This window comes from Microcaecilia unicolor, chromosome 3 (genome assembly GCF_901765095.1).
Source record: "Microcaecilia unicolor chromosome 3, aMicUni1.1, whole genome shotgun sequence".
NCBI classification, from domain to species: Eukaryota; Metazoa; Chordata; class Amphibia; order Gymnophiona; family Siphonopidae; genus Microcaecilia; species Microcaecilia unicolor.
Window position 1 is genome coordinate 372113512 of NC_044033.1, and position 23451 is coordinate 372136962.

Here is a 23451-nt window from a genome sequence, read left to right on the forward strand (position 1 = left end):
GTTCTACACTGATTGCCTCATTTGTGTTTGAACAAGATCTTAATGCTGTTAAGAGGTTATTCTTTCGTAATTCTCAGATGCTCTTTTGTGGATAGAAAGCTTGGATTTTTCCAGATGTTCCAAAACAGACTCAGGATTGTAGGAAGGACTTTCTGCTGTTTCGTCAGGAAATATTATCTTTGGGTACTTCCTTTCTTTTGGCCTATCCTTGTGAATATGAATATATAGTAAAATATATAGTGGTAAAATACACATTTTTTCAACCTGAGTAGTTAAAAGCCTTTTTAGATGTTAAGAAAATCACTCACGGAACTTCGTAAGCAAATTTGTAAAAACTATAGCATGGGGAGTTCATGTTAATGGCCTTTTCTATTTTGTATGTTTTTTGACCTCCTTGTCTTTTCTGTTACTACCCCCAATTTGTTGTGGTCTAAGAAGGATTGATAATTTTCTTGTATATTGTGTGATGCTTCGATTATTGAAGTTTTTTTTTCTTTCCAATTTTCTGAACCAAGTGGTATACTTGTAATTGTAATTTGATAATAAAAAAAAACACTTTGTACTTCTGTGCTCTCATATCCTGAAGGCCCTCCTTGGTCCCACCCCGACAGCAGGGAGTTTCTATCAGAGGGGGCGGGTTCAGAGAGGACCTTCAGGAGACAAGAGCACATGGGCGTGCACGAAGTGTTTTGATTGCTGCTGCCTCTGATGGGCTGGGAGGTTGAGTAGAGGTACCAGCACCAGCAGTGGCAACAGGAAGGGAAATAAGCATGGGCCAGCACAACAGGTAAGGTGATGCTTGGCTTGTTGCAGCTTTGGCACCTTTCAAAGGTCGGTGCCCCCCTGCCATGCTACCATGTTGCGCTGGCCCTGGTGTTAATCCTTTTGTCTGTGACTAGCAAGTTCGTTGCTTCTGCCATTAAAGGCTTAGGAGAAGAACAAAGCTTTCACTTGCCTCCTGAAGCATGCATGCATATACTAACATCATCTGTCACACCTAGCAAGGGATCTTTTTCATGTTACCAAAAGTCCAGAAACCAGGGCATTTCTCTCCAGTTGCTATTAAATCAAACCTGAATCCAGGAAAAGCACAAGCCTTATAATCAAACTAGCAGCTAGTCTGGATTCACATCCTCTTCAGATGCTTCACTACAGCTATTTGGAGGAGAAAGCAGTACAATGCAGTCACCTCCAGTAGGGTAAATTTAAAAAAAAAAATGTCCACAAAGGGAATGTACAACATACACAGGTGTGTATAGGTCCCTACGTGCCTTTATAAAACTGCCTCCCTGAAAGCAGCTGCTGAAAGTTACATTACAGCTGTCCTGAGGCCGGAGTCACTTTGTGCATTTATGTGCATGAGCGCCAATCTGCCTCTACTCCAACATTCTCTGCCCCAGAACACCTAGACATACATCACATAAAAAGCAGGCACCAGATTTTCCCAGCACTTTAATGGACGCACACACCAGGATAGTTATATAAGCACTTACTGCCCCCCCCTCAAAAAAAATACCTTAAAACATGCATTTCTCCATAGAGGGTTCAGGGCAGTGGTAGCGAGTTGCATAGGCCATCTGCTGCTGATCCCGGACCCTGCTCTCTGCTGCATCCTGCCAAGACAAAGGTTTCCAGGATCAGCAGTAGACATCTTTGCAAATTGGTGCCGCTGCCCTGAGCCCTGTACAGAGAAATGCGTAAGGAAATTTCAGAAAGAAGGAAGCTTCCAATTGTAAAACACCCGACCAAAGTAATAAAAACTGCTTCCAACGTTTATGACTTTCATGAGAAGTATCAGGAAAAGCTGTAAGTTTTCCATCCAAAACCTTATCTCCATTACCAGAATGCAAAAAAAGAGAATAACAATGTTGCCAAAGAGAGTCCGGTCAAAGTCACATTATTACCATGATATTCTCCTAGGAATTCAGAAGGATCAATGTCTTCTGCTTTACGTTAACAGAGCTCTGCTGAAGTTGTTTTAAACGTCCATATGCAAAGAGATTTATTACATTGGAATCATTGATGGATATTACTTAAATAACCACTAGATTAGCTCAGGCCCTCAAGCTTTTCCTGCAAAGCTTGTGCACTCTGAACTTGAGGGACCTGTGCCTCACCCATTCTCCATCCACTACTGCATACCTGTATATGGAAACATTTTCAATCATCTTGTTGGTTTCAGAGTCCTGGAGTAAGATACCCCTTGGGGAGACTGTCAGTGTAACCTTCTGGAATTTCTTGGCTTCGGCTCGGGCCTGAAGAAAGACAGGTTGTGTAAAAGATAACAAAAGTCTTTGCCACAAACTGAAATGAAGCAAGTGCTTCCCATAAAATATCAAATTCAACAATTGATAAAAAGGATAAAATCAAGTAGAGGTGAATAAGCGTAGAATAAGCAGCATAAAATGTATTGTACTATTTTCGGATCTTGCCAGATACTCGTGACCTGGATTGGCCACTGTTGGAAACAGGATGCTGGGCTTGATGGACCTTCAGTCTGTCCCAGTACAGCAATACTTATCTACTTATTACTTGCTTTGGTCCTTGTCTTAGTAGAGGATTGACTTTCATGTTACCTGCAGTAGCAAAACAGGCTTCTTGCATGTAAAGACATTTGTTTTCTGAAAGTTTTGTCCTTTCTTGTGAAAAATCTGTTGGTTTTTTTTAAATACATAAATGCTAAACCACAGCAGGTAGCAGTGTATGTTCTAAAGTCTGTGGCCATCAGAACTGAAGGGGTTAACTCCTGAGGTTCCAAGGCAGCAACATTAAAATCTCAGCAGTAACTTTTATGGACTGCCCTTTCAGCTAAGTAAAGAAACAGAGAGGACTGGGGAAATCACTGTTCCCACTGAATGCAGACAGAAATGAACAGTAATTTGACTCTATTCCTCTGTTAAGCATAGACAATGGGGCTAGAAGATTACCAGATCAAAGAGTTTAACAGTTTTTGTGCAAAATCCCTTTTCTTTTAGATTCCATTTTTTACCTTTTATGGGACATTTTCGATATGACGTCTAAATCTGATTTTGGACATTTTGCTGAAAATGTCCAAAAATCAAATGACGAAGAAAGCAATTTTTGAACCAGAAAAATGTTGTTTTTTGTTTCAAAAATACCCATTTCCTAGACATTTTGTGCTCAGTGCGTTTTTCTTTTGTGATCATTTTTGAGAAAAAAAAAGTCCAAAAGGGAAAACTGCATAAAAACAAGTCATTGGGACATAAGGGGGGGGGGGGGGGGGGGGGGGGGGGGGAGGAGGGAAGACATCACTTTTAGTAGACTGGCCACACATTCATCCCAGCAGAACAGTGGGGCACCCTATGGGGCGCTGCTGTGGATGTCATATAAAGAGGCTCATGACTTGCAAAATTACATACGTTATTGTGTAACTTTGTAAGTCTATGTGCTTTGAAAATAAGCACTAAAAAGGTCTCAGGTTACACAACTCACACTTACCCCTTATATTGTATGGGGAGCCTTCTAAAACCCACCAAAAACCTACTGTACACCATTACAATAGCCCTTATGTCTGCAGGTATCATCTATATGTTGGTACAGTAGGTTTTTGATGGGTTGTGGAGGACTCATGCTTTCCACAAGTGTAAGAGTGGGATATAGGCCTAGGTTCCCGTCTCTACAGTCCACTGCACCAGCCACTAGGCTACTCCAGGGACCTGTTTGCTGCTCTAATAGGACTAGCCATAACATCTGTAGCTGTCGGAAACTGGTATGTGCTGTTTTGTTCATATCTTTTTGGGGGGGGGGGGTCATGCTTTAATCCCTCCAGTGTCATCTGTTCATTTAGGGCACCTTTTTGTGCCTTAGTTGTGACTGAAACAGGTCTAGACCAAAATGTTTAACTTTTAGCCCTGGACATTTTTGCTTTGTTCCATTATGGCAGAAAAACGTACAAGTTTTAGGAACGTCCAAATCCTGCCCCCAACATGTACCAACATGCTCCCTTGTGATTTTGACGCACTGAAGACGAACTTCATAGAAAGATGTCTTAAAATGGGGTTTGAAAATAGTGTTTTGGTCATTTTGGCAAAGAAATCGTCCATCTGCCAATTTATGCCACTTTTTTGTTTCGTAAATGAGCTCCTTTATATTTTTGAATTCAGTGTTCAAACTTTTTAGAGTATTATTTCTGGGAATCATGACATCAGGTTGTGGTGAGATCTTTCCTAGGGGATTGTTTTGTAAGATGGGAACCTGAGTAAGCGTGAACCCAGTTGGCAGGTGAGGATGGTCCTGAGCACTGTCTGGTAAAGATCCTAAGGTGGCCAAGGGCCTCTAGTCAGTACTAGGGACTGATGCAGGTGTTATGAGAGATTTGTCAACTGTGCTCAAGTGCACTGTAGGAAGGTCCCCACAGCCTTGAGAATACAAACTATCAAATACCTGCTGGAAAAGAAGTTAAAACCGAGTAAAATAGGCTTCAGAAAACACATATACGGTTATCAGAGTTTTCAAAGCACATCGTTTCATTTGCAGTCAGTACATTTTGAGCAAAGAAGTATGATAAAGCATCACCTCTTCCAACAAGCCTTCACTGGCTACCTACAGAGGCCTGAGTGAGTGTTAAGCTTTGCACTTTGAATTTTGGGGTAGCTCATGGAATAGCCCCTTTACCCTGTTTATCTATGATAACTTTTCAATCCAAGAACAGAAACTCGCACCTGGAAAAATCTGTTACTTCTCTTTTCCCTCTAGGAGACAAATGCAATATGAGCGAATTAACAGTCTTTTATTCTCTTACCAAACAGTCTTAATTTACCAACAGCTGTTAAACTGGAGATAAATTATGTACGATTTAGAAAGAAATTAAAATCCCATTTGTTTAACAAATACCTTAAAGAATAACTTAAGGACAATAATATTTTCCCAATTTCTATCTGGTCAATCTTTTTGTAATCTGCATTGAACCTTGAGTGGTATATAAGTGCAGTATTATTTTATTATTATGTAACACATTCAGTCTGTCTATGTACATTCTTAACATTTAAAATGGCAGAATATTCTCTACTAAGAGTCCAAGTTTTGGAGAGGAAAATTAAATTTTTTTTTTACATGTTCATATAGGTAACAATACATGTGGAAGCGGGAAGCAGTATTTCTAGGGGGAGGGAAAGCATGAAACTGAGAAACTGCAAAGGAATATATATCACAAGTACCATGAAAGACCCCATTTTGTATTACCTGAAGTCCATATTAAGAACGGTTTAATGTGTCACTGAAATGTGTACTATTGAGTAGCAAGGCTATGCAAACACTCCTTGGAACACACCCTGCACTGCTATGGGTTAGACCTCAGAAGGCCAAGCAGACAACTCTTGAACAGAAATACGTTGCACCAATCAGGTCATGTAGCACTAAAAAAAGAATGTCAGAAGCGATGCCTTCCCCTGACTCTTAATCTGCATTTGCAGCCCAAAATCCAGAAAATCCTATTCTGCAACACAGATCACAAAAACCAAAACAACTGGACAGCAAACTAGGAAATACAAAATTAATCATACTAAAACACAAATATCGCATTACACATCCCTTAAACAGATAAGTTTTAAGAGCCCGTCAAAAAACTAGATAATCTGTCATCACATGGATTTGCAATGGAAGCTGGTTCCACGCAGATTGATAATAAAGAGGAATTAAATATTCAGCATTTTATGATCTGTCTTGCCGATGGAAAATCTAAAGCATTTGATTACAAATTTTACTGATAGAACCTTTATGTAACAATGTAAACCAGTCACTTAAATACGAGGGAGCATTTCCATAAATGACCTTAAAAATCAGAGTGCACAGCTTGAACTGAGCCCCTTACACTCATAGGAAGCCAGTGTAATTTACCAAGCAACTGAGAAGCAGAACCAAACCTCCCTGCAGAATATATCAGTTGTGTTGCCATATTTTGAATAAGCTAGAGGCATTGAAGTAACGTCTTAGAACAAATAAAATCTGCGTTACAGTAGTCAAGTCTGAATAACACTAATGCTTGAACCAATAACAAACTTCAAGGGTTCAAAATAGTTACGTATTGCCTGTAATATCTTAATCATATGAAAAGGTTTTCTTACTAATCAAACATATAAACAGCAAGTGACCGACTCACCTGCAAATGCGCAGTAGAGACTTCCCTCTCTGTCCCGCCCTCGCGTCAAGACGTGATGACGTCAGAGGGCAGAACAGAGAGGGAAACAGAGTCGGAGTCACTGTTGGACGCTGCCGCCTGGAAACGAACATCGCACGCACCAACCTCCACCCTCCCCCCATTCCCGCCGCCACTCCCGCCCTCCTCCGCATCGGGCCCCCTGCACTGACCTGACAGCGCCTCTCACCTCCGTCTGGAAGCACTGCAGGCAGCAGCAGAGCGATCTGCTGCTGCCTGCAGCGCTTTCACATGGAGGTGAGAGGCGCTGTCAGGTCCGTGCAGGGGGCCGGCACAGAGGGGGGAGGGAGCGGCAGTGGCGGCGAGGAAGGTAGCTGGAAATCTCGCCCGTTTTTTACGGGCTTAACGGCTAGTAATTTTATATGATGAGGAAAATGTCAAAAGGCTGTCCAATTCCACCTCCAGAATCCTAGACCTAGACTCAAGAGTAAACGTGTTTGCCCCAATAGAAAATTGTTGACAGAGAATCAGGCAAAAACCTATCCATAAAAATTTGGTCTTCTCACAACTCAGTTTCAAATGATGACTTTACAATCCAGCTTTCAATCAACTGCACACACAGAATAATATGTTCCATGTAGTCTTCCAATCTCCATATAGTGGTCACAGCTACCAGCAGCCCTATCTAAAGGTGCATCTTTTTTAGGCAACAGAAAACCTTTTGGATGAGGTCACAGCAATCGCTGAGTGGAATTTCAAAATCAGAATACGCAAAGGAATCAGACTACACAATCTGCTCCAGGTCCACAGGAATACCAAACGAGAGCTCAAGTGGGACAGAATCAGTGATAAACTTATCTACGTTTATTTTCACTGAGTCTCAGAGAGTAGTGTTGGAACTGGGGCTCAGTTTTGTTCCTACGACTTGTTATGATTCCTTTGCAATTCAGGTGGCTCTCTAAATCAAGTTGGATAGCTTTAGAGAATTTAGATCCAGTGATAATCAATTCCAAAGGTTAGTATTAAAGGAACTTGAGAGACAAAAAGTTTCTTTGAATTATTTTTCTATCAAGAGGAAATTGTCTCATCACTTGCATCGAGACTTACTGCAATTTCAAAATCGGGATGAAATGCTTATTTTATGTGCAGATAAAGGTGGAGTGGTTACATTATGGTTCAAAGAGAAATATTATGCTGAAGGTCATAGACAATTGTCTGATACTACTGCCTATCAGATACTATTGGAAGATCCCACCATGCAATTAGTGTCTTGGTAGATGCAGCTCTAGCAAGATCTACGATCACATCTAGAGAGGCAAAGTTCCTAATTAAAGAAGGTCCTGTGACCCCTCATATATATTTTCTTCCTAAGGTACATAAGAATACAACTGAACCATCAGGTCATCCAATTGTTGCATTAAGAAATTCAGTTTTCGAACCATTATCCAACTTTTTGGATTACTTTTGAAACCAGTAGCTAGAAAAGTTACTTCATTTGTGCAAGACACTACAGATTTTTTTAATCTATTTTAGTTACAAATGGATGTAACCTCCCTGTAAACCATGATTCCCCAGAATGCTTTGAATATCACTGAAAAAAACATTGAGAGAAAGGAATCCATCTCAACATATTTCCACAGAATTTTTGTTAACTTTAACTCAAATAGTATCAAAATATTTTTTGGTTTCATGGCAGCCGAGATAAGTAAGTCTGGAGTGTAGTTAAGTCTGGAGTGTAGTTAAGAATTATAACTGCTATTTCAAGTAAACTGAAATTTAGAACAAAGATCAAGGATGGTATATTGATGTCAAGAAGCACTATCAATATTATTATTACTAATAGTAAAAGATGATTTCAATAATAAAAGATAATACAATTTAGAAATAAGGAGGTGGTTTTTCAGACCCTTAAAATATAGCTATAAGTCATATAAGGTACTGTTAATAACACTGAAGTCTTTTCTTCCACACACAAAAATTTAGTTGTTGGAAACAGTATATAATTAAAATTAGTTGAGCAGTAATATAGGAGGGAATTAGATAGCATTTGGTGATAAAGTGAAGATACTTGCCTGTAGAAAGTATTCTCAGAGGACAGCAGGCCTTATATTCTCACATGTGGTTAACACAGTTCAGACCATATAACATGCTTTAGAGTTCTGTGCAGCGTGAGACACGCTCCACCTCACATGCATGAGTACTTCCCACCCACTGTGAGGAAGTGGTTACCGCAGTTAAATACTACAGCATGAAAAAATAAAATAATAAGAGTAGACAACTCTTAGGGGAGGTGGGAGAGATTGTAAGAATATAAGGCCTGCTGTCCTCAGAGAATACCTGCAACAGGTAAGTATCTTCGCTTTCTCCAAGGTCTATTTATTCTCACAAATAGAGAATCCCTAGCATCCAGGCTCACCGAAAACAAAAAGCATTGGTCAATCGGGCCTCACAATGGTGAAGACATAACTCATATCAACCTGAGTGACAGTGCAGCCTGGAACAGAATAAAATGGGCCTGGGGTGGGGGGGGGGGGGGAAGAGTTGGATTCTAACCCCAAGCAGGTTCTGCAACACTGTCTGCCCGAACCGACTATTGCGTCAGGTATCCTGCTCCAGACAGTAATGAGACATGAATGTGTGGACTGAAGACCATGTCGCAGCCTTGCAAATTTCTTCAATGATGACTGACCACAAGTGGGATACTAATGCAGCCATGGCTCTGACATTGTGAGCCTTAACGAGACCCTCCAGGGTCCGCCCAGCTTGGGCATAAGTGAAGGAAATGCAATCTGACAACCAATTAGAGATTGTGCATTCCTGTTGGGGACCCCCATCCTGTTGGGATCAAAAGAAACAAATGTTGAGTGGAAAGTCTGTGGGGCCTTGTCTGCTCCATACAATAGGCCAATGCCAAGGTGTGCAAGGTGCTCTTGCCAGGATGGGAATGAGGTCGGGGAAAGAATGTTGGCAAAACAATTGACTGGTTCAGATGGAACTCTGACACAATCTTTTGTATGAACTTAGAGTGCATGTGGAGAACTATTCTGTTGTGATGAAACTTAGTATAAGGTGCATCCATTACTAGAACCTAAAACTCACTGACCCTATGAGCTAAGTAACAGCCACCAAGAAAATGACCTTCCAGGTCAAGTACTTCAGATGGCAGGAATTCAGTGGCTCTAAGGAGCTTTCATCAACTAGGTGAGAACGACACTGAGGTCCCATGACACAGGTGGAGGTTTGGCAGGAGGCTTTAACAAAAGCAAACCTTTTATGACGTGAACAACTAGAGGCTGTACAGAGATGGGCTTACCTTCTACACAGTGATAAGCACTAATTGCACTGAGGTGAACCCTTACGGAGTTGGTCTTGAGACCAGACTCGGATAGGGGTAGGAGGTATTCAAGCAGGGTCTGTGTAGGGCAGGAAATAGGATCTAGGGCCTTGCCCTCACACCAGATGGAATCCTCCTCCATTTAAAATTTAACACCTCAGTGGAATCTTTCCTGGAATCCAGCAAGACCCGAGAGACACCCTCTGAAAGACCCAAGGAAGCTGCTCAACATCCAGGCTGTGAGGGCCAGAGACTGAAGGTTGAGATGCAGCAGGGGCCCTCGTTCTGCATGATGAGTGTCAGAAAACATTCCAATCTCCACAGTTCTTTGGAGGGTAACTCCAGAAGAAGAAAGAACCAGATCTGCCATGGCCAGTAAGGTGCGATGAAGATCATGGTCCCATGGTCTTGCTTGAGTTTCAGCAAAGTCTTCCTCACGAGAGGAATGGGAGGAAATGCATACAGAAGACCTGCCCCCCAATGCAGGAGGAAGGCATTCAATGCTAGTCTGTCATGAGCCTGCAGTCGAACAGAACTGATGGACATTGTGATTCAGTTGAGTGGCAAATAGATCCACTGAGGGGGTGCCCCACACTCAGAAGATCTCGCAGAGAATGCCCATGTTGAGAAACCACTTGTGTGGTTGCATAACCCTGCTCAGCCTGACGGCCAGACTGTTGTTTTTACCCACAGATAAGTGGCCCGCAGGAACATGCCATGTTGGCAAGCCTATTACCATATCCGGACAGCCTCTTGACACAGAAGACGTGATCCGTTGCCCCACTGCTTGTTGGTGTAATACACTGCAACCTGGATGTCTGTTGAATGAGCAAAATTTGGTTGGGCAGCCAATCTCTGAACACAGGAACATAGTCTATGATAGCAGATAAAGACCTGTATGGTCCATCCAGTCTGCCCAACAAGATAAACTCCAAATTGCCTGGTGCTCCAGAAGATTGATCTGCAGACCTGTTTCCTAGAGGGACCAGGCTCCCTGAGTGTGAAGCCCATCTACATGAGCTCCCCAATCGAGGTGAGTGCATCTGTCGAAGGTACCTTTTGAGGCTAAGGAATTTGGAATGGTAATCCTAGAGTCAAATTGGATAAAATAGTCCACCAGACGAGAGAGTGAACAAACTCTGGAGACACTCAGATGACATCCACTAGGTCTCCCGTAGCCTGACACCACTGAGAGGCTAGGGTCCATGGGGCAGATCTCATGTGAAGGTGTTCCATGGGTGTCACAGAAACTATGGAAGTCATGTGGCCCAGAAACCTTAACATCTGCCGAACTGTGACCTGCTATGAGGCTTGAACCTGAGAAGCCAGAGTGACTAGAGTGTCCACTCTCGATCCTGGGAGAAAGGCACAAGCCTGCTGTTATCAAGCTGGGCTACAATGAACTCCAATTGTAGAGCAGGGCAAAGATGGGACCTGGGGTAGTTTATAATGAACCCTAGTAGCTCTAACACCCGAATAGGCCTACGCATGGACTCCCGAGCACCATCCTCCAACGTGCTCGTCACCAGCCAATCCTCAAGGTAAGGGAACACATGGACTCCCAGTCTGCAAAGCGATGCTGCGACTACCACTAGACATTTGGTAAAGACCCTGGGAGAGGACACGAGGCCAAAAGGCAACACACAGTACTGGTACTGATGCGTTCCCAGCCAAAATCGGAGATACATCTACTGGACTGGAAGTATCGGGATGCTAGTATATGCATCCTTCAAGTCCAGAGAGCATAGCCAATCATTTTCCTGAATCACTGGTAGAAGGGTGCCCAGGGAAACCACCCTGAACTTTTCTTTGGTCAGGAATTTGTTCAGGACCCTTAAGATAGAATGGGACACATCTCCCCCTGTCTTCTTCTGCATGAGGAAATACCTGGAATAGAATCTCTGCCCTTCTTCATCTGACGGACCATATGGACCAATGTGAATTTAGTCTTCGACGTTGATGAAAACACTGCTGACCTCGATGCCGATGTCGAGGATTCTGACTTGCTCCAAAAATCCTCTCCATTGAGTCTGAGTCCTCTTCTTCATCCAAAGACAAAGGACACAACTGGCAGGCTATGGTCGGGCCCTAAACACCAAAGATACCAAGAATGGATGTCTTTGCCAGAGACTGTCCAATTGCACTGGGAACAGCACTTAAACTCACTGGGAACTTTTGTTGATACGGAAGGAAAAACATCCGAAGACAATCAAGGGACGTGATGGTGCCTGAAAAAAAGGGGCAAAGCACCATGAAAAAAGTCACAGGAAAGAACTGACCGAAAACTAGGCCTAAAATCACAGAAAAAGAAAAGAAACTTAAAAATTGGTAAAAAAAGAACTAAGAAAGTACGCGAAGAGAAGGGACAAAACACTGACAAGGCACAGTGAAAAATTGTTAATAGGACTCAAAGGCACAAAAAGAAACTCAACCAAACTGTGAGTGAGGAAAAACTACAGATGCAGTCCTCTTCTCACTGCTGTAGAAAAACAACTGTGGTAACCATGCCCTCGCGGTGGACAGGAAGGCACTCACACTCCACAAAGCTCTCTAAAGCTTGTTATAAGCTCCAGACCAGGCAACACAGCGCTACTCACTCACTTGTGAGAATAAATAGTCCTGCTTGGCCTCAGAGAATAGATAATTTAAACAAGCTAACTAGCCAAAGTGAATTTCATGGCAATTTTTACAAACTGATTCAAGAGGCAGCTATGGAGGCTTCTTTACCCCCCTCTGTAGCCACATCGTATTTGGCTAATTTTGAAAAAGTGTTCTATCTATTCTTCCCATTGGGTTCACTAAAATTTTGGTTTTGGAATGATACTCAAGAACAATTAAAGGAATTTTCTGAGAGGCTTAATCCTTTACAGAGCAATTTGAAATTTACAATGCATTTTAAGACACCACAGTTTAGAACTTTTGGACGTCTGGATGTATAAAGAGGAAACAGGCTTCATACTATGCTATATCAGAAACCAACTTCACGAAATACATTTTTGCATTTGTCCAGCTTCCATCCTTACCACTTTTGGGTAAGTTTACCTGTTAGTCAGTTCCTTCATTTGAGATGCACCTGTTCATCTTTTGATGATTTTCAACTTCAAGCTAGAAGATTGTTTACATGATTCGTAGAAAGGGGTTATCCGGAGAAACCTGTACATAAGGCTTACTTGAAGTCTAAATTTGCTCAAAGATACTTGCTATTGAATTACCAACAATCATTAAGAGGACAGATTAGTGGCAGTGTTGACCATTTCAATTATGAGTTCTAAGATTACTGAAATAATTCATTCTCATTGGAATATTTTACAGATTTATTATCATTTGAGAACACCCTATTTGTGCCTTTCATTGGAGCAAATTCATTGGAGATTTTCTATCTATAAGCATATGGATTATACCGAGATACCAGTAGAAGAGTTGGGACATTTAAAAGCGGGGAATGCAATTCCCTTGACACTGGAAGGACAGGATTGGATTTGCCCCATTACATCACGCTCGCATACTTCTTGGACACTAGAAATATGTGTATGTGATAGTTTTGTCCATGTAATTTGATCTATGTGGGTTGTTCATCTCGCCCTATTAAGACAACTCTCACAGAACATAAATCTTGTATAATAAACAATGTTTTCTGCTCCCCTTGTGCAGCATTGGCAAGAGGTACAACATTTATGGCAAGACATCAGATGGAGAATAATTGACATTGTTCAGCTTGGGCGGAAGGGTGAGAATGCTGAACAAGACTTAATTATAAACAACAGCGGTGGATCTATTTGCTAGATACTGTGCAACCTCGCGGCTTAATGCGGAATTAGAATGGTGGTCATTAGTTCGACAGCTTCATTTTAGGTGTGGGAGTATGCTACCAATCAACTGAGACATTTGCCCGTCGCGGGTTTAAAACTTCCTGTTAATAGCGTCCTGGAGACGCCATGTTGGCCGTCTATGAAAAGAGAATACTTATGAAGTTGTATTTGGAGAAATGCTTGAAGATGTGCCCTATGTTTCTACAGAACCTGCTACTAATATAGATTTTCAGCTTACTGCTGTCCTGATGAAGGAAACGAAACCTGGCTATGTTTGGAAGCAGGGCCGGTTTGCTTAACAATCAGCTTAACAGCATTCTGAAGTTAAGTACCACGACAGCATAGTCCAAAGGATTTTATCTAAAAATACATTTTTCTAAAGAAGATTTGATGCATAAAAATTTTAAAAAATCCAGAACCTATGAGGAAGGGGCTACTTTTGTACTAAGAAAAGAATACTTGTGCTTTAAAGTATGCCATGTATTCTGAGGATCCCTAAAAAAAAATTTATGTATAAAAGTATGATTTGGAATATTTAAGCAACATACCTGACAGACACACATGATTAATAATTGGCAACAGTGCTGGGTTTGTTGTGCATTTATTATATAGTGGAACACGACATTTCTCTAGTAATGAGTCCAAAAGTTGGAGCAACACGTTAAATAAAACTGGGGACAGAGGTGAACCTTGTGGAACCCCGCACCCAGGATTTCAACTAGTTGAAGAAATTACCCTTTCTAAACCCTGTCTCAACCGTGACAGCAGAATATCATGGTCAACCAAGTCGAAGGCACAGGACAGATCAAGTTGTACAACTACTGCACTCTGGCCCCGACTCAGCAATGCCTTACCATGAGTAATAATAGATGCTACCAAAGTTTCAGTTATCCCCTTGGTAAAGACATACTAAAAACTTTACAGCACCTGAAAGGCTAAGGAGGAGGAGACAGATGTAAAGAAGGAGATAGAGATGACCAGAGGCAGAAGAACTCTGAGGTAGACAAAAGTAGTGGTAAGGGACAAATGAAGAACATGTAAGGTGAAGATGCAGAAGAAACTGGAAAGAGTAAAAGGGAAGAGAGAGAAGGTGGCAAAGAACAGAAGAGAACATAGAGTTAGCGGGGAAAAGGGATGATGAGAAGGTAGAACTATATGACGAGGTTTATTAAAAAACTAACAGACTGCCTTTCCTGCATTGCATAACACAGTGGTGTACAATATTATTTAAAACATTAAAAAGAAATGTCCTATCCACACCTCCTTTTAAAATCCTAGATCTGCCCACGTGTTATACATGAAATTCAGCAGAATATTTTTCCAATTATGGTCACACTGAAAAAGGGCAATTGTGTGCCCTGTTCTTGCTTAAGCAGGATACAGAAAATTTATAGAAACAAAAAAAAAAAAAGATTTAAAAAAAAAAACAGAACTGCTGTGCACAAAACAAAGAGCTTGGCCACCTTACTTTGCACAACACTAATTACCAGAATAACAAGCCTCAAAATAACTCACTTAAATGAAACGAGGTTAAAAGGCTGAATCATTTATAGTACTGCTTCCTCCAACCACAGACACAGATTTTTCTTGTTTTTCCTTGCAGAATGTAATATAATTACAAGCCTGGGAATGGAGTAGTTAGGTGGGGGTAGGGAGGGAGGAAGGGAGCTACTGCTGTTGCTAGAGTGTGGGTGAAATTGTATCAAGGGAATTCCACTGACAGTCTTACACTATACAGACCATGAAGCCAAGATACTGCTATTTATCCAGAACAGCGCTCCCTTACACAAGATACACCACAAATGGAACAAAACTAGGTGTCATACCCTAACAGCCCACTTAGAAGAAATATATGCACACTTTGCAGTAAAAACGTAACTAGTGGAAAGGACTCAGGGTGCTTTTGTACCCACATACCTTTAGATAGTCTTTCTTTTCTTTTTTAAATATTTTTATTGGTGTATGAAGTCAGACTTAATACATCTTATAACATAAACAAAGAGCAACAGGTGCTGAATAAAATGTTCATGTACAAACACAGCATAGCCTTTAATCTGATTGGACTCCATGACAGTTTCTTTTTAACCCCCCTCACCCCACCTCCCGCCCTTCCCCCCCTCCCCCCCCCCCCCCCCCCCCCCCCCCCCCCCCGAGTAGAGAGTTTCCCCAACTATACACATTCTTTACTACTTGGATTTGGAGTGCTGTTGCGAAAGCATGTCTGGGCTCTGCACCACAGATCTCGGTATTGACGGAGTCCTCAGAGCAACAGCAAATTTATATGTCATGTTAACCCAGCTGCCCATTTCTATCATACTATTTTTCCATGATTCCACCTCCGGGGGTGTCTCATTGACCCACTCCCGCAATATGCATTTCTTCAAATTATCAATGCCAGCAATACAAAGCGGATCTGGGCCGCGCCCAGTCCCCTGTCATTTCAGTGCCGCTCCCCACATCCATCAGAGTAACAGAGTATTGCCACTTCCACTGTGCGTTGCAGAATTTCTTCCAACAACCGCAACGCATTCACCCAGAGAGAGTGCAATGATGGACATTCCATAAAAGAAGTAGGATGAACCCACCTCCTCTTACACTTATTACATGTGTCATCCTCCACATTCCCAATGCTTTCCCTCTTGTTTTTGTGATATGCACCCTTTCAATGATAACCTACATGGGTACCCACAAACTATTTATGGAGCTGAGGTTTCAGGGGAAAATGACATATAATTCAATTCTACATGTGTGCCCTTCTCCCTTACCCAAATATATCCCTGAGAACACCTACTTGTAAAGTACCAAGAACGCAGCTATAGTGAGCCACGTTGCCCGCAGCAATTTTCACATTCAGGGATCTAAGTGCACAACTTCATCAATAGGTGTCTAAATCACTTTGAAAACTGCCCTCTTTATGAGAAGTTGAAAGGTAGCACAGAAGGAATGTTTCACTGAACACATAATAGCTTCAGATGGTTTGACACACAATTATATTGCACTTGTTTTGTTTCTATAGCACTACTGGACATAAATATCTAGGTCCTATATGCTGGGCCAATATAGGATGATCAGGATCATGGTTCCTTGGTCTTGCCTAAGTTTCAGCAAAACCCTCCGTGAGAGGGATGGGAGGATACGCATACAGAAGGTCGTTCCCCCAGTGGAGGAGGAAGGCATTCAACGCTAGTCTGTCATGTGCTTTGAGTCTGGAACAGTACTGAGGGACTTTGTGACTGTAAGGAGTGGCAGAGCGATCCACCGAGAGGGTGCCCACACTTGGAGTGACCACCTATATGGTTGCATTACTCTGCTCAGTCTGTCAGCCAGGCTGTTGGATTTGCCCACCAGGTACATAGCTCTGATAACAATTCTGTTCTGGACAGCCCATTGCCATATCCCTACTGCATTCTGACACATACCCCCTTGCTTGTTGGTGTAATACATTGCAACCTGATTGTCCATTTGGATGCGTACAATTTGGTTGAACAGCCAATCTCTGAAAACTTTTAGAGCATTCCAGATTGCCTGTATCTCCATAAGGTTGATGTAAAGATCCGTTCCTGAGCTTCCCACCCCAGTTGGGATGCATCTGTCATCCGCACCTTCTGGGGCTGAGGAATTTGGAATTGAAGTCCTATGGTCAAATTGGATCAAACTGTCCACCAGAGGAAGGTCTGGACCAATGTTACTCAGATGACATCCATTAGGTTCCCAGAGGCTTGACACCCCTGGGAAGCTAAACTCCACTGGGCAGTTCTCATGTGACAACGTGCCAAAGAGTTATGTGCACAGTGGAGGCCATATGGCCTAGCAACCTCAACATCTGCTAAGCTGCTAATCGAACCCAAGTGGCGAGTGCGACTAGAGTATCAGCCCTCGGCACAGGGAGAAAGGCCCGCACCTGCTATATGTCTAGCAGGGCTCCAATGAACTCCAATTTTTGAACCAGGAGCAAATGGGGTAGTTTAAAACAAACCCTAGAGGCTCTAGCACCCGAAACGTTCTTCGCACAGACTCCCGAGCATTGTCCTTCAACATGCTCTTCACCAGCCAATTGTCTAGCTAGGGAAACACAGACTCCCAGTCTGCGTAGCGACACTGTGACCACCGCTAGACATTTTTTGAAAACCATGGGAGCTGACGCAAGGCCAAATGGCAACAAACAGTACTGAAAGTGATGTGTTCTCGCCCGGAATCTGAGATACTTCCTGTGGCCTGGAAACATCAGGATATGCATGTAGGCACCTTTAAGTCCAGAGAGCATAGACAACCTGGAGCTTGACTCATTGGGAAAGGGTGCCCAGGGAAACCATCCTGAACTTTTTGTTGACTAGGAATACGGTCTGTGCCGGGGCTGGTGTTTGGGAGGCGGGACTAGTGCTGAGCAGACTTATACGGTCTGTGCCGGGGCTGGTGGTTGGGGCGGGGATAGTGCTGGGCAGACTTATACGGTCTGTGCCAGAGCTGGTGGTGGGAGGCGGGACTGGTAGTTGGGAGGCGAGGATAGTGCTGGGCAGACTTATACAGTCTGTGCCAGAGCTGGTGGTGGGAGGCAGGGTTGTTGGTTGGGAGGCGGGGATAGGGCTGGCCAGACATACGGTCAGTGCCCTGAAGAGGACAGTACAAATAAATAAGTAGCACATATGAATTTATCTTCTTGGGCAGACTGGATGGACCGTGCAGGTCTTTTTCTGCCGTCATCTACTATGTTATTATGTTACTATGTTCAGGGCCCTTAGGTCTAGGATGGGATGTATCCCCTGTCTTCTTTGGGACATGGAAGCACTGGAATAGAATCCCTTCCCTTCTTCCCCTGGTGGAACGGGCTCAAGCGCATGGTCCTCTGCAACTACCTCCTTGTGGTGAGAGCTGAAGCAAGATACTGTCAGAGGACAATTTGGTGGTCTTTGACACCAATGCAAGATGTAACAGAGATGAACTATTTCAAGAACCCACCAGTTGGAGGTTACAAGGGGCCACCTTTCTTAGAAAAAATCTCAGCCTCCCTCCCACCAGAAGGTCATCCGGAATGGTCATTATTATGGCAACTATGCGTGCTGAAGCAAGTCAAAAACTTGTCCCATATCGACTGCGGAGTCAGCTAGGCCTTAGGCACACACTGATGACAAGAACGAGCACACTGGAGCTGAGTCTGCTGAGGAGGACAAGAGGAAGGAGTGTACCTCTGCCTCTGTAAGTAGTTGGGAGCTCTCTTCAACTTGCCCAAAAACCTCCTGGATGAGAAGGGTGCAGAAGGCATCCAGTGAGATGGTATCAGTGTGCCTTTTTATGAGGTCCACAACCTCCTCCTCCTTCTCTCTAAATAGATTATTCCCCTGCCACATAGCATCCATCAACCTCTGCTGGACCGCTGAGTCAAGTCAGAGACAGACAGCCATGAGAATCTGTGCATCGCTACACTCTGGGCAGAAATCCTGGATACCACATCAAAAGTAACGTAAGCATTCCTGTGTTCTTCAAATAGTCCATCTCAGTTACGTCCTACCATTTGGACAGCTGGCAAAGAGATTCGGCCTGCTCTGGTGGGAGAGAATCTGCCAAATCAGTCATACTGCACACCAGGTCCAACAAGTAGAGGCTTGTGTACAGCTGTTATGACTGTATATGAGAGATTAGCATTGAGGCCTGTTACATCTTCCGCCCAAAGGAGTCCAGAGTTCGAGTTTCTCTGCCTGAGGGCGCAAAAGCAAAATCTCTGGAACTTCTGGAATATTTGTGTGTAGATTCCACCACCTGGGAATGATGAAGCAACTGCAGCTTATCAAACCTAAGGGAACTCTGGAGCCGAATCAATTTTCTTGAAGACAGGGACCAACAGAGGGGACTCCCAGTTCTTTACCTGAACATCATGCAAAATCTTGTGAAACGGAACAGTCACAGCCTCTCTAGGAGACCTGGGTTTGTCCTCCGTCTCCAAATGAATTGGAATGGCAGTCACCATTTCCTTCACAAAAGCTGGGAAGGAGAGGCTCTCCGATGGGGAGGAGTCTGATACCATAGGACTCCTCCTCCGAGAAGTACCTTGGATCTTCATCAGACACCTATGAGTGCTCCAAATCAGTGTCGGCAAAGAACTCCTCAAGGGAGGTCTGAGACCAAGCCTGTCTCGAGTATGAGGAACCTGGTCCTTGCCTGGAATGGAGCTGAGATGTAGGCTCCACCCTAGAGTCCGGCGAAGCTTCTGCCATCAATATCGAGGGTGTACACACATGGGCAGCTGTCGATGCTGGGACCACACGCTGCACAGGCGTCGATTACCTTACCACAAGTTGAGGGCCCTGCGAGGCAGCAGGTAGAGGCATGGCTGGTGAAAGCACGTCCGATGTCAATGCACTTTGCTGTAGAATCTCCACACAAGTGATCCTGGAGCATAGGCCTGATGCACTCATTAAGGGTTGACATCGGGAAAGGCGGGGTTGTCAGTTCAGAGACAGCCTGCTGAACTGCTGCTGTCAACTCAGGTACCTGGTCCCAACTACATGGAAACCCCCACACTGGCACATCCTCAATGGAGGGGGAGTGCTCCTCCCGGTGCCGATGCTTCTCGGTACCGGATCCCTCAGTGTCCAGGGCAGCATAGAAAGGTTGGTGCCTGTCCAGCAGCCACCCTTTCCTTCCCTGCGACAACTTTCTGCACCAGTCCCTAGGGTCTAGTGGCTCCCTTCCCACCCTGACTCACTGCCCCCAACTGTTTAAAAAAATCCCTATCTAAGGTACACTACCCTCCTTCCCAATACTTAAAAACATAAAAATTCCATGCTGTCTAGAGGCACCTCCAACCTTCCCCTCTTAGGGCATACCTTGAGAGACGAAAGAGCGATGTTCACCTGTTCCTGACTCAGGTGTTGCCATCTTGGAAAATGTGGCAGGGGTGTAACTAGGCACCAGAGATTTTTTTTTTAAGCAGTGGGGAGGAATGCCCTAGACACCAGGTATTTATTTTTTAACGGTTAGGGCAGGCAGAGGGAGAGGCACTAGACTACCTGGGCTTTTATTTCTGTGACAGAGGGGGGAGTGGAGCACTAGACTGCCAGGGATGTCAGGACGATGCAGAACCGTTTTTGTTTTGTTTTTATTGTTTTTTTTTAATGTCCTATGTTCCTGGCTTCAGAGTTACATCAAATTAGCCCTTAAAAGGCAAAATACTTTCACTGCGGTTTTTACAAATCTTCTTCCAGACGTTGTAGAAAAATAAACATGTGAGCAAAAAAATGCACTAAAAATTGTGTACACAAATTGATTAGCAGAGTTTTTCACACGTACTATAATTTTGCTCAGATCCATATGCCCGAGTCTAGATATTTTGTTTAGCTAATTAAAAACTATTTCCAAGTGTCTGCATTTTACATTGTTTAATGTTTAATACAATATTAGCTTAACTGCCTTCACACTGAAGGGCATCAGTAAAATTATAAACACTAGGGACTAGATTCAGTAAATGGTAGCCAAATTTGGGCGCAGAAAAAAAATCCGCGTAGTGACACTATTCTATCAATGGCGCTCCAAGTTGCACACTATTTATAGAATAGCAGATCCGATTTCTATGCCAGACTTTGGGTGCGAGGATTTACACCAACTGAAATCTGGTGTAAATCCTGGCATGTAAGTTAGGCACGGATCCCTGGTATTCAGTAATACTGCACGAATCTTTAGTGAACGTCCCTGACCAGCCTGTGCCCATGCCCCCCCCCCCTTTTGAGTTGCAGGCTAAAAATTTGCACATTGATCTGTACAGAATAGCACTTAGCAAAATGTGCACACAAATCCACATTGTTGCCAACACCAACAATTGATTGGTATCACTCAATTATTGGCACTAATTGACTCGTTAGCCAATTTAGTTGCACACATATCCCAAAATAAAATGCAATTTTGCACATCATTTATAGAGTCTGGGGGTTAAGGTAAAAGAAAGAAGAAAAGGAATGGATTGCCTGAAACCCCATATACCCAGTGGGGTGATGTTCTAAACCAGGGGTTTTTCAACCCAGTCCTCGGGACACACCTAGCCAGCCAGGTTTTCAGAATATTCACAATGAATATGCACGAGATAGATTGCATATTATGGAGCTAGGGCATGCAAATCTATCTCAAGCATATTCATTGTGGGTATCCTGAAAACCTGACTAGCTAGGTGTGTCCCAAGGATTAGGTTGAGAACCCCTGATCTAAACAAATACTCACCTTGTAATGACAGTAGAAAGGCTGCTGAATTACGGGAGCTTAGGAACATATAACCCTAGCCTAGGGGTAGTTTTGGATTTCAACATGACCATGAAAGGTCAAATATAGAAGAAAGCGCAGAGTATCTTCTTTAGACTAAAGTTATTAAAACATGTTAAAACTACTTTGTCTTTGACCATTTAAAATTGCTCACCCAAGCATTAGTATTGTCTTCTCTGGATTACTGTCTTTATATGGGTTGTACTGAAGCATCTTTTACTTGATTACAGGTCCTCCAAAATATGGAGATCCTCCAAAATATGCTTTATCAAGCACATCATATGGAAAAAGCCAATCCATTTTTGATTTAAAACTCTGTGTCTGATCTTCAAGGCCCTGAAAGGAAATGGCCCCAAGTGCCTGAAAAATAGGATGATCCTCCACACACCGCTAAGGACACTAAGATCCTTCCAAGGACTTTCACTAACCACACCCTCTCCAAAAGACATCACACAATGTGATATCCGCAAGCGAGCCTTCTCCGGAGTAGCCCTCACACTCTGGAATGCACTGCCTAAAAGGCTCCGCTTAACACAAGACTATCTCTACTTCAGGAAGCAGGTGAAAACTTGGGTCTTCAACCAGGCCTTTAATGGAAGAAGTAACTAATTCGTTAGTCTCACTCACACACACAAGGAGTGACTCAGGCTACATATACTGCAGCAGGACAAGTTTATCCACTCCTATCCTAGCTGAGATAATATTTAACCATTTCTCTGACCTCATGTGCAACTTTCTTTAAATCAATCACCTTACTTTCTAACTCTTCCTACTTCCGTACCTATCTATATGTTACATCTTTGCTTTACCCTTCACTATCAATTATAATGTTCTAATACGTATTGTGTTGACATTGTAAGTAGTATACCATGCCATACTTTGTATTGTTTTTGAATATTTTTACCGCTGTAATTGTCTATTGTTCATGTCCGATCTATTCTTACTGTACACCGCTTTGAGTGAATTCCTTCAAAAAGGCGGTAAATAAATCATAATAAATAAATAAACTACACTGGTTCCCCATTTGTACTTGTATTATTTTTTAAATCTGTACTGTTGTTTTTAGAATTTTACTTAGGTGGTACCAAGCCCTGCATGGCTTTCTCTCAAAATTCTATGAGAGGCTCACAAGGAAAAGATTCTTCGTTACTACATTTCTCTTCTGTTAAAGATGTTAGATTCAATAGATTCCATATTGCCTCCTTTCTTTACCAGGCTACTAGGCTTTGGAATTCTTTTCCGCCTGTAATCAGAATTGAGTCTTATCTTAGATTTAGAAAAGTTTTAAAGACCTTCTTGTTTAACAGATTATTGCAATAATGATTGTTAAATTTGTTGTATATCAGAGATTACTGTTCTTTTGTGGAACTCCTTTGGAATCTGCTCTAAACGTTTTGGTAAGAGGCAGAATACAAGTATCTATTGTACTGTATTTCTTGACATCTGTGCCTTTTTCTGAAAACCATTCATTTATTTATAGCATTTATATCCTGTGGATCCAACTGATAACATTCTCCACAGCATACAAGTAATAAGAAATACAATACATACAATCAGTGGCAGAGCCACAGGGGGAGGGGGGCAAAATTTGGGGTTGGGGCCCCCCCACCACCACCAAGATTTAGGCATTGTCTACTGTTTTGGCTGTCAAGGGTCCCCAAGCCTCACCAGTGGAAGCCCTCCTCCTCATGAAGCCAGGCAGGTGGCAGCGCTTTTCCTAGGCTGCCACCGCACCGCTCCCCACACACCCAAGGGTCTCCCTTACACATGCTCAGTTTCACAAAAAAAACAAACAAACATGTGAACTGGGACGGGGAGTTCAGCCATCGTGGCAACCAGGAAAATTGCCACCAACTGCCTGGCTTCGCAAGGAAGAGGGCTTCTGTTGGCAGGGCTTGGGGACCCCTGGTAGCTCAGGTATGTGAGTGTGGGTGTGGAGCAAAATTTTG

At 43.0% G+C, this 23451-nt stretch overlaps 1 protein-coding gene across 2 annotated transcripts in view; it reads right to left on the minus strand.

Annotated features, from left to right (window-relative positions):
• The window catches only part of LOC115465133 (low density lipoprotein receptor adapter protein 1-B-like), a 92748-nt gene that overhangs the window by 50097 nt on the left and 19200 nt on the right, over positions 1–23451 (minus strand). For both annotated transcript variants that reach the window (XM_030195534.1, XM_030195535.1), the window contains exon 3: positions 2143–2255. In XM_030195534.1, coding sequence (XP_030051394.1) covers positions 2143–2255 — 113 coding nt within the window. The remainder of the gene's footprint in view (positions 1–2142; positions 2256–23451) is intronic.